The sequence below is a fragment of the Dreissena polymorpha genome, chromosome 2 (genome assembly GCF_020536995.1).
Source record: "Dreissena polymorpha isolate Duluth1 chromosome 2, UMN_Dpol_1.0, whole genome shotgun sequence".
NCBI lineage: Eukaryota > Metazoa > Mollusca > Bivalvia > Myida > Dreissenidae > Dreissena > Dreissena polymorpha.
Genome location: NC_068356.1, coordinates 38,083,971 through 38,097,054, shown reverse-complemented (window position 1 = coordinate 38,097,054; position 13,084 = coordinate 38,083,971). Strand labels below are relative to the sequence as shown.

At 33.9% G+C, this 13,084-nt stretch overlaps 1 protein-coding gene across 1 annotated transcript; it reads right to left on the bottom strand.

The window, feature by feature from the left end:
• Positions 1 to 1,263: 1,263 nt before the first annotated feature.
• On the bottom strand, positions 1,264 to 7,421 carry LOC127866683 (core histone macro-H2A.1-like). Its single transcript, XM_052407423.1, has 8 exons — positions 7,054 to 7,421; positions 5,157 to 5,263; positions 4,586 to 4,795; positions 4,348 to 4,452; positions 3,880 to 3,970; positions 3,684 to 3,773; positions 3,128 to 3,302; positions 1,264 to 1,577 (listed from the first exon to the last, which is right to left on the bottom strand). The coding sequence occupies exons 1-8, from the start codon at positions 7,223 to 7,225 to the stop codon at positions 1,415 to 1,417; spliced, it is 1,113 nt and encodes a 370-aa protein (XP_052263383.1). The 5' UTR covers positions 7,226 to 7,421; the 3' UTR covers positions 1,264 to 1,414.
• Positions 7,422 to 13,084: the final 5,663 nt, after the last annotated feature.

Sequence of the window (13,084 nt, the reverse complement as noted above, 5' to 3'; positions counted from 1 at the left end):
TTTAAATATTAATAAATGTAAAAACAGAAACATATGTTCAGGTATAAAAACATAACAAGCCAAAATATCACCAGTTTAGAACCTAACAATTAAATATGTAAAAACTATCAATATGCTAAAATATTCAACAGATACTTTATATCAGTACATAAAACACTTTGACAGAACATAAAAAGCAGAAGAGGTGCTATATTAATATTTTCACACTAGAAATGTGTCCAAAGAATACTTCTATATGCCACTGGACACAGAAATGCATGTTGTGTGCCACACATTATGTGAACAGTGCCACACATTATGTGAACAGTTAACAAAGTATGCGTGTACCAGTCCTTTTAGACTGTTTGTACACATTAAGCCTATTTTACAATAGTGACATTGACCTTTAAGTGGGCACAATTTTATCTTGAAATGATAAAACATTTTGCAAACTCGTTATAGAAAAAAAACTGACCGTAACATTTGTAATATGAAAATAACATGATTGAAATCATTCTAAATTTGATAACTAACATACTCAAATAAAATGGTAAATATTTAAATATTATACTTTACACACAAACTTCATAAAACTCTCATAACAAGATTGCCATTTTTAAGATGGTATAACGTTGCCATGTAAATGCATCATGTATGAAAAAATGCAAATGATGTCACAAAAACTGTGACAATGAATGGGAACATGCGTATTTTGTTCTTTGTGATCAAATGTTAGCAATGTTGATCAATGCTGGAGAGAACAGAATGGTCCAGAATACTTTACACCAAAGCAGTCAGCAACATTAGCAGTTAGGTAAGACATTCCTTAATTGTATTACTTGAGAGCAGTAAATTGCTGCTGTATAAAAATATATCTTAGCAAATGCTGTTTGAAATTTACCAGTGCTGGGCTTATCAGATATTCTACAAAAGACCCGTTGACAATTTACCAAATCAGGGCTTATGGGCTCATGTTTATTTTGATAACTGCACGAATCGTGGAAATAAAAGAGTTAGACTGTAAGAAAAACTGTGCAAGCACTTTTAAAAAATTAACAAATGCGGCTTATGTGATTGTACTAATTTCTATCACTGCCCCCAAAAATGATGAAAATATGAACCTTATTCTGAGAAAATTGTTCTTAGTACATGTGTGTAAAGTGTCATCCCACATCAGCCTGTTCAGTCTTGGTTAGTAGAACATGTGTGTAAAGTGTCATCCCACATTAGCCTGTTCAGTCTTGGTTAATAGTACATGTGTGTAAAGTGTCATCCCACATTAGCCTGTTCAGTCTTGGTTAGAAGATACTTCCTTTAATTGATTATCCATAAAAGTGCAGTGTCGCCCCTGATCTAATCAGGGACAACACTTTTCACACATGCACTTATTCCAGTTTTTGTCACGAATGAGGCTTATATATGAGTGGATGAGAGATCAAGCGTCGAGTCTCTGCAGTTCAGTGGTGTAGACAGTGACACTTTCAACATCGTACAGAACAAAGTACACCTGCTTGATGCTGCTGGTCGTGCTGCCTGAAAAGTAATCGCTGATTGCCCGGAGTATCAACTGAGCTGCCGTCTGTTTGGGGAAACCCGCACTGGAAAGCAAAAGTAATTAATACTCTCAGTCTGATTGTCCCCATTGTGTAACATTTTATTTCAGTTAAGAATACTTTGAAGATGGTCCAATTCTTCATGGCAAGCATTTAAGCAAGTACACTTCTTATAACCAATGTTCTCAAACTAAAAGTGGTAACCGTAAATGTTGAAACCTTTCAATCATTAATGTATTTTTTTCTGAAGGGAGCTTATCTCTTTTGGTAATAAACTTGGTACATGTATTACAAAATTTTACTTCCATAAAATGAAAATGTATATATTATAAAAGAAATACCAATTGTAAAACCAATTTGAATAAATATTTCCTCATGTGTCTAAAGATATGTAAAAATAAGCAGTGGTATAATGTAGTAAAATTTCATCATCATTCCCATTTGGTACCACATATTATATTTAACACAAAAGAGGCTGTGATAAAGTTTGTAATATTTTTGTAAAGCTCTCTTAATTGATCAATTAATTTACAATTACTTAAGAAGAGATTAAAAGATTGGCTTTTTAATCCCATGCCACAAAACGGTATGGGAAATATAGGCATTTCCTTTGTCAGCCTTTCCCTCCCACAGTCAGTCGGTCTGTAACACTTTGTTGCCAGAAACATATCTGCTATACCCTAAACCTGATTTGAATGAAAAATACTTCAAATACTGAGGGAAATGTGCAGAAGGCATAAGCCATAAGTCAGTCAGCTGGCTCAAGATCAAGGTTGTACTTTAAGGTCAAAGGTTTGAGCCTCTATTATACTGTCCACTCTATAGCCCCTCTATCATTTGTAGAATTTTTATGAAACTTGGCCAAAAACTTTTGAGGTCATTGAGACGATGTGCGTGCAAAAGGCATGAGTCAGTCATGCAAGCTCAAGATAAAGGTCATTTTTTTTAATGTTAAAAGTGTGAGCCTCAAAATTTGCTTCACATCTCTTATATCTTTCAAAAAAAAATTCAAGAAACCTGCCTGAAATGTTTTGGGCATTTAGGCAATGTGCTGAATGAGTCAAGCTGGCTCAAGGTAAAACTTAAAGGTCCGCTCCATATCTCTGTTACCAATGGAAGGATTTCATCAAACTTGGCAAAAAATGTTTTTTCATTAGGACTCTTGTATGGAAGACATGACTCGGTCGCACTTGCTCAAAATCAAGGTCAAACAATTTCTGCGGGCAATAAAGCTGTCTCTTGGGCAGTTTTATTAGCTCACCTGAGCACAATGTGCTCATGGTGAGCTTTTGTGATCACCTTTTGTCTGTCATGTGTCGTCCGTCGTGCCACGTAAACATTTGACTTGTTAACACACTAGAGGCCACATTTGTTGTCCGATCTTCATGAAATTTGGTCAGAAGATTTGTCTCCATGATATCTTGGACGAGTTCAAAAGTGGTCGGTTGCTGCCAAGGGGCGGGGCATTTTTCCTTATATGGCTATAGTAAAACCTTGTTAACACTCTAGTTAATAAATAAGCATATTTTCCATTCAGTCAATAAAACTACAACATGCAGAAAAACACTATAAAAATATTAGTATATAATTCTTACTTTCCACTGCTGATGTTGGGCAGTGCTATTGATTTGAGATTCTTCTCATCAGCCACTTTCAGCACATTCTTCACTGCTGTGTCGAGCATTTGCTGGCAGTTGGGGGAGTTCCAGCCAGGGCTGTTCACGTGAATCACGTACTTTGCTGGGAAGTTCTTACCAGGAGACACAGCCGCTAAAAGAATGCGAACAGATATATTAAATTTATAATCACAGAAACATTTATATAAACATTTATAGGGAGATAATCACTTTTTGAAACAGATTATAGATTTGAAAAAGATAAGTCAATAAGCTGTTTTGAAAATGTGTTTCCAATCTTTGTTCACCAAAAGATCTCAAGTTAAAATATAAATATATGAGTGTGCTTATTTTATTTACATTAACCAAGGTTATATAAAACACATGACATTCAATACTTGCCTAAAAATGCCTGTTAACAGCTTTTCATAAACAAATGTCTATATACATAAGTTAGACAATGAATGGACCGTATGTTTAATTAAGATATGCAATCAAATATTGAGTTGTAAATTGTAATGTTAAATAAGAATACCATTTGCCACATCCAAAGACCCGTGTGTTTTCTGGAGGGACTTAACTTCATCCACAAATTCATTGCCACCTGCTTTCTTGATTGCTGAACCTACATAAAACAAAGTATGAAAACATGACAACAACAATGTAGATAATGTACTGGTATCTTAAGTCTAACAAGTCATGCAAAACACTTGCTGTCAATGAAATCTTACCAACTTCACCACCCATATAGAAGTTGCTGCCAGTTGGATGAACAATAGCATCTGCTGTAACCTTGGTTATGTCTCCTTGTAGAACAGTCAACTGAAATTATTTGCAAAGTTAATTGGCATTTAATCCTGAATCACTGTACATAATTACACCATCACTTTTTATTGAAAATCTGAATTTTATGATACAAAAATTATCTTATATTGATATGCAGATATTGACTTTTTAAAGACAAAGAAAGAGATCTTACAGACATATGATAATACATTAGAAAGTCCATCTTAACAGCTACTACAAGTATCTCAAACTATGCCTGAATTATAATATTCAGCAACTGATACATAAAGAATACTTATCAAGGGTTAAGGATGTGTTGTTTTATCCTTGAACATTTCTGCATCAAATATTGCTGAAACAATAGTTTCAACCCTTTTAGGACATACAGCTTGCAATTCTCTATATCATATCACCTTCTGTCCAAGGAAGAGTTTTCTTTCAGAGAGAATTGTGAACCCTCCGGCAGTGGTTCCTTTTCCTGTCCCTGCTGGTGATGGGGCATCAGCAACATCAACTGTCTGTAGAAATGTATGTTGAATTGTAGCATTGAATCCAAATCAAAGATAAGTGATTACCAAATAAAAATCTGTTGATAGCTTTGTCGCTGGAAAAAATTAATCCTTATACCATAGAATACTAAAGAACACTTACAGCTTTTGCTTGTGGACCTTTCCTTCCACCTGTTTTTGTAGTAGCTTTTTTAGCAGCTGATGCTGCTTTTGCCTTATGTGCCGGTGATGAGGCTGCTGTTACAGGGGGCTTGATTAGAGGTATCACCTTCCCACCTTTCTTTCTGACTAGAAGCTCGGGGTGAATCCTTGGGATAACACCACCAGAAGCTATAGTTACATGCTTTAGTAACTGAAACAAGAAAAATTAACCCATTTAAACATGTTTCTAATCCTTTACATAAAATGCAAATGAAATAAAGGTTTATTTTTGTTAATACACTTCCTAAAACAACACGGTCATTACCAAAAATTACTTATCTGGTGCATGGGCTCCAAATTCCTCATCCCCCACCTCTCATCAAAGTATATTAATATCACAATTTAAGCTCAAAAAGGCCAGATTCATTAGTAAGAACAAATACTTTGCAAAGATCTTCCAGAGAGGGTATTGAAATCAAAAATCTACAAAACACTGTGTGCTCAATAAGCATTTACTAGTGTGAATTTGCTTGGTACCTTTATATAATGGTTTATGAATGCAAGTTTTTTACCTGATGCAGTTCTTCGTCATTTGCTACTGCCAAAAGAATGTGTCTAGGTGTTACTCTCCCTTTCTTGTTATCACGGGCTGCATTTCCGGCTAGTTCAAGAATTTCAGCTGAAAGTGAAATAATTGATTTTATCACAAGTCAATTGTTAATGTTGATAAATTTAGTACTTTATTGACCCTTAAAGTCATGTTTGAAAATAACAATTTTTATCTTTTAATGGTCAACAAAGATACAAATGGAACTAAGACATGCTGCCAACAAGTTAACATACCGTCAATACTAAAAGAGAAAACACATGTTAAATAATATGGTTGTTGTAAAATAGATGACACATTGTGTTTTTTTATTTAATTAATGCTGACACAGCAATCACATAAATAAGGGACCATATGGACATTGGACTATACGGCCCAAATTAGCGGACTATACAGTCCAGATTTGTGGACTATACGGCCCAGATTTGCGGACCATACAGATTGAGAACATTATTGAATTAATATTCATTTTGAGTTCCACTCCTTCAATATTGTATTAATATATTAATAAAATATTAAAGTTGATGTAATGACATTAATGACAACATACTTGTTTAAATTTGAACAGTTGCAGACCATACGGCCCGGATTTGCAGACCATGTCTAAATTAATATTCATTTCGTGTTCCACTTCCTTCAATATTGTATCAATAAATTAATTAAAATATTAAATTTAAAAGTTGCTGTAATAACATTTATGACAACATACTTGTTTAAATTCTTTAAATTAAATTTCTTGTTCCACTTCTTTCAATATTGTATCAATTATTAATTAAAATATTAAAGTGGCTGTAATGACATTAATGACAACATATATGTTTAACTTTGAACATTTGCGGACCGTACGGATTCATGTTCATTAAAGATTGTGAGAAAATATTACAGGGCTTTTCATCAGGAAATTGGGAAGAGGCCCTAGCCTTTCAAATTGGGAATTTCATGCGCGATAACTGCTCATTTTGGGAAGACCGTGTTTTTAAAAGTTTTTGAAACAGGGTCTTTTTCATTGTGCAGAAGTATTAAAAGACACATCGTGGTGCATACTTAATCATATTAGAGCTCATTGCTTTCAATTTGTGAGATGCCCAATATGTCTAAGTAAAATAAATATCTATATATTTATTTTTTTACAATTTGGGAAATTCCTCTATCAATTTTGGGGAAAAAATGACCTTATTTTCGATTGGGAAGTGTTATATAAGGTGAAAAGCCCTGTATTAAATATAAAAATGAAGTTGCAAGGACGTTATCCATGAAAGTTCATGTTTGCGTGAAACCTTTTGTTTAAATGAATAATTAATGACACAATTAAAATGAGTTACAAATCTGAGAAAATGAATACTTTTTATTGATATGTACTTTTGAAATAATCATGAACACAAACGTTTCATTACCAGTTTATTATTTTTAACAGATGCATAGTATTATAGTATGCAAAGCATACCAAGTATTTAGTTCTTCTTGAATGCTCTGAACTTTTATGAGCACATACCATACGTCCCAGCGACCAGAAGGGTCAATAGCTGGGAGTTAGATTATTGCAACTAAGTATTGTAGTATTTCGTGTATTAAAATAATCTACATGGCGTAAAGACATGTGGTCCGTATGGTTCGCAAATCTGGGTCATATAGTAAGCAAACCTGGGCCGTATAGTCTGCAAATCTGGGCAGTATAACGGTAGTCTGAGCTGTATCATATGGTCCATGGTCCATATTGTCTCTATACCCTTTGACTCTAGTCACCAGTACATTTGTACGAAAAAGATTAATCTGCAAATGAACAAATTTAGTAGATCTTCTTTTCACTGTTCAATTGATATACGCTTTTTTCTTGGTGGTCATAACATCATTAGAAAGCTTACCAGTGAGGTACTCGATGACTGCTGCCATGTACACTGGCGCACCTCCCCCTATTCGGAAATGATGTGTATCCCTTTTCAGATATCTTTGCATTCTAGCAACCGGGAAAAGCACACCTGACCGGGCAGATTTTGACAAAACCTTTGCCTTTCTCTTGCCACCTCTCGCTGACATTTTGTTTCACCGGTTGCTGCACAGGAACATATATCAACAAACTTGCACTCCACAATCCAGTCAGGATTTGACAAGTAGGAGGAAGTGACGTAAAAGTTTACATGCTACCTTTTTATAGGCTACATTCCATCAAGGTGCCTGTACCACGTGACTTTTTCGGCTATGTCATTGATTCTACGATAAATGCACTAATTAGGTGGTCACAAATGGTAAAAAATCAAAAAATGATTTTATTCATGTGTTTGTCATTATTGAATAGCATGAAGTATTGGTTTCAAGATTCAAACACCAGGGAACCCAAACCTACCTCGATTTTTCCAAAAACCGACATGCTGTAGTATCACTTAAAATTTATACGTCAGAAACGTTAAATACGACTGCCTGTTGTAAAAAGCAGTAAGCAGCCTTTTTCGTGGTATAAGAACCTTGCGATGGACGTATTTCTAACATGTGAACCTTCCCCAAAGAAATAAACAAAGTGTAAAACAAATTAAGGGTGAACAATAACAAATGCGCAATTCTTACATAACACTAATATGATAATAGGTGCTACCTAATTTACGGGCAAAAGCTTATTTGATGTTTGTTAAAGATAACACGGGTAATATATGTCTGCACATTATCATGCAACAAAACATTCAATTTCTTTACAAAACAATATGTAATTTAGCAAAGCAATAAAATAAAAAATAAAAAATCTTAAACAAGTTTATGAAGTTATGCTTTTTGTATAGTAACCCCTTGTTCTGTTTTCAAACTCTTAAACATTTATTTCATTTTTTGTTTCCATTTTTCAAAACAATGTTAGAATTTTAAAAAAAATCTCGCGAAACTGTGTTTTATTGATGTTTTCCATATGCAGGGATGCCATTTATGTTTTAGGGCGAGATTATTTCTAAAACGATTTTATTTAACTTAAGAATAAAAAAGAAAGGTGCCGTACTTCATTATTTTGGTCCCATGTCTAAATCATCGACATCGTAAATGTATCCCCTGCATATGTAAATGAAAAACTTTTTGTACTTAATTAATGTTAAAAAACATATAAATGCAACAATGCTTGCGGGAGTGTTTGTGTCTATCTTGAAATAAGTGCATAGACCTCATTCACTGCGCAAAATTACACAGACCAGAAATATCACCTTTGGCTTTGGACACAATACTCTTTGCATATCTTCCGCACTGTTAGAGCTTATGTCATGAAATGTGGTAAACTTATTGTATTTTTCTGAATCCTCAGGAATTAACAGTTGGTAAAAACTATCGCCTATGGCATACACAGATTGAACATTACTAGGTTGGTGCTAAGGAGAAAATACTTGTAGCAAAAATTTAGGTTTATGATGAAGACCCACATCATAAGCTTAACGCTAAATATATGAGTGTACCTGTCACTTTATGTGTGAGACAAAAAATAAACAACAACATACTTATTATCACGAATTACTGTTATCAACAAGAATTGTTTTACCAGTAAATAATTTACCAAACCATAAATAAATATAACACATACATGTAGTATTAGACACACTGTTATGAGTTTGCATATTATATATTCGGTAAGTTCCTACCACGCGTTTGTTAGTTAAAAAACACGCTCAGTCATGGCACTAAATGTCAATGAGTTGACTTCATCAAAGATGTAGAACCAAAAAAAAAATACTCCACTCATCCAGTATGCCTTCTATGAAGAAATAATAACAAGCAGTCATCAAATAAAATGAATACCGTATCCTACACTTTCGCTTCTTATATGGTCTTCAAAAAATTAATCAGAGACAGTTGACAAGACTAAACTTCTGCTTTTCGCTTATTTGCAATTTTTCAAAGTGTCAGCATATAAATGTGCAAAATAATAATGGTAATACACAACATGGTTTCAGGTGTGTCAAATGAATTTTTAGGCAAGGATTATTAATTATAGGTATAAGTTCAAGTGTACAACACACTCTTTTGTAATAAAAATATTGCAAAGTGTGCTACTGGCACTGCATTATGCACATTTATATTTAAATAAAAATTAACATTCATTTATATAATAAACAAGAAATCTGATACTTAAAAACAACTTAGTAGATATTGTTTATTGTACAATGTATTACTCAAAGTCATCATCACACAATGAGACAACACAATGGTCTCTAAACAGAGTGTGCTTTTTATTTGTGGCATACATTTTATGAATTAATACTAATAATAGAAATACAGAAAAAAATGTCTAGAGCTGCCTGGGAACTATCATTTTTAATATCAACAATTCATTTGACATGCCTGATTGCAAATTGTTAATTTCACTATTCTTTCACATTGTTTTCACACCTGATATTTGTTATGCTGTATATTCTTTTTGCTTACAGACATACAGAGTCTCTTCACAATAATTGCAGTTTCTTTACAGTCCACTAACGTTGAACATTACAGAGTCACAATTGCTAATGTTTCAGTCCCGGTCAAGCTTTATAGGTCCAGAATTGCTTCGTTGTTGAGAACAAAGCACGCAGTCAGTTTTTCTCAGCAGAATGCTGTATGGAATGTGTGAAGACCAGCATTTGACAGAGCAGCTTCTAAAAGAAAATCAAAAAGAATCCATAAAATGTACATATAAATTAGTCTATTTCCAATGTGTATGTAAGCACAGTTTGATTTTTTACAGTTTGAAACAGTTTGGTACGAAAATGATCGAGTATGAGTCGGAGATGCAATATTGTTTACAATCGCAGCGTTACTTAATACATCACAAAAGAAAGGGTCTTTAGAATAATCACGTAGAATATACTCAAGAAATAACTCCAAAACCACAAAAGAAAGGGTCTTTAGAATAATCACGTAGAATATACTCAAGAAATAACTCCAAAACTTAATAAAATGATAACTTTTATGTTCCATTAGTTTGACTGAAAAATAATGACCTTAAATTTAAAATCGGCGAAATTTTGTATGTGCCGAAAACAGTTCCCATGTTATCAAAGGTAATCTTTAGCAATATTATATAGATTGATGTTTTATGTAACCAAACGCAATATTTTAATTGAATAATGACTTACCAATCGAGTGCATTCCATTAATTTATTAAATTTCAACAATGTAAACATCCACCAGAGTATGTCAGTTTCAATTTTTACTTCTTAATGACGTATTGACGAAAGCAGTGACGTCACACAGACAAGTAAAGTAGTCGACGAAAGAAACGCGGCCGTTCATGTTGTGAACAAATTAAACTTTTAAACAATTGTTTATTTATGTAAAGGGATAATATTAACTATAGAACATTGGGTTGATTGAAGAAGTTAATTCGCAACTAATCTTATTCGGTATTGTAAACCGGAAGTACGCAAATAATTTAGACGGGTTATCTTTTTTAAGATTTTGTTAACAACGTCTAGAGCAATTTTCAATTTCCAATGCATTATGGGAAACAGGAAGTATCACACAGGGAGGCAAACAGACGTATTTTGATCGTAGAAAATCATAATACAATAACATAGAGTACGATACGCTACTTAATAATTACTGCCATGCCGTATTATTTCACGAGGAATGCATCTACGTGTCATATAGCGTTTGTCGAAGTGTCTATGTGCTCCAGCGCTCTATGATTTTCCATCGCGAAAATAGGTGACGGCAGAAATTATTTAACTTCTATCCCTATAAGGTAATGTCTCTTTGTATTTCAGAAAAGTGATACAAATAAACGGTCAACGCCCGCTTCGCGGGCTTTTGCCCGTATAACTGCCGTATTTTATTTTGTAAACTAAACACACTTTGTTTTTAAGGTTAACACTGTTATTGGTTCAAACATTTGTTTGTGAAAACGTTTGTAGAATAGTTCAGTGTTTTCACGTTTTCGCAAATTAGTGTTTGTGCATATGCTTGAACAAAGGTATTATTATACGAGACAGTGTTTATCATTTAACGTAACGTAACTTTAATTTTTATTGAAAATGGTAATCGTTTATAAATGCAACATTTGCCTAAAGAAACGGTATACTTTCGATAAAGTATAAACTTAATTAACTTTGAACGGTTATATGAACGTGGAACATGGATTTTAACAACGCGACACTTTTAACGTATCTGATGCCGTTAAGTTATTTCATCTGAAATATCTGGCAAATTAGTTCGTGATCGTCTTCTCCTAATTTGAATTCTCTTCCGGACTTTCCAATAGGCTCTGGTTCATTGACGTTACAAAGAATCTGGTTGAATTTGATCCATATCTTATCTTGAGGCTGCGGCCATTTGAATTTTTCAACGGATGTGCTTCCACGGGTTTTTTTCATAAAGGAGATTTTAGCATCGCCATCCGATTCGTCAACCTTAAGAACTTTTCCAACGTACCAGACCCCTTCATAGACGGCAGCCACAAAGTCACCTTTCTCGGGGACCACGTCTAGTTCTGCAGGTACAGCCATTGGTATAGCTGCAGGGGTGGGTTCCATTTCATGATTAACATCATCTATTAATTCGGCTACCTTCCTTGCCATACCATGCCATATCCAGCCATTGCATAGAGTGTCACCAATGATACAAGGTTGGCAATAGCAGGATACCTCTCTGCAGGACCCAGTTGTTCGTAAACTAGGTTATTTTAACCCCTTGGTTAGCGCTAACCGCGAGTTAAAGTTATCCAAGCTGGGTAACTAACCAGGCTGGATAAATGCGTTGCTGGAAATATTTACCCAGGCTGGATAACTATCCATGTTGGGTAAATTTATCCACTGGTTAACTTTTACACATATCCCATAATCCATTGTAAAAGCAAAATGGCCGACATGTCGTCAAGCTATAAATAGGACAGCATATTCTGGGAAAAAGATTTAAGGTAGCGCACCTCTAATGGGCACATATCCAAATATAATCTAAGTAATTATTTTCTTAATCAGCATCATTTCACTGAACTACATGCAAATTTGTAGGTAGGCTTTCCATGCTTTAAAAAAAAATATACCGATTTTTTCAAAACCACCCCCACGCTCGGCTTTTGTCCAGTTTATTTTCACCCCTGGGGTATATAAAAGTTCCATAATTCATTCAAATTTCCAAATATGGGCATGCAGTTGGTGTGTAGAGAGGCTGTAAAGGTGTTTAAAGTTTAAACAAGATGAAATAAGTATTCTTTTACAGACATTTATTTTATACAAATTTTTATCTATGTAAGAGCGCCATGAAATGTAAGTGATTTCAGCCAAGTAAAAATTGGGTCGGTTAAAAACAAAGTGTCATAAAATTCAAAATAGTATCATTGAAGTCATATTTTAAACTTAGTTTTTATAGAAACACTATATACAGCAAAAATACCAAGAAATAGACAGATTAACCGTTTACTTTTTGAAATAAAAATAAAAATGCAACATGCATGGTTCGTATTTTCAACAGTAAATCACCCAATTTCGCCATATAAACGTTGTTTTAATTTTAATAATTGAAGAATGTGCATAAAAATTGCAACATATTTAACAATAAATATAGCTTATATGCCATATTATTTCAAATTACATTAGAAAATAAATAAAACGCGTCGCAAAAAAGTATACGTCGTCGGCAGGATTCGAACATGCGCGGGAATATCCCAAAAGATTTCTAGTCTATCGCCTTAACCACTAGGCTACGGCACCTTATAGTAGGCTCTTCAACCTTCGAAGAAATCGCGGGAAATCATTAGAGGTGCGCTACCTTAATAACATTATAACATCGTAAATTTTAAATCAGTTATATTCAATCCATTAAATGTTTAAAGATCATTGAAACAAGTATGTATTTTATGTATTGTATTTGGCATTTTCGTGATTCTGTAAATAAATTGCGAATGAAAACGTGTATAATTAACCTTTAACGCGATCATGAGTGTAAAGAAAGCGA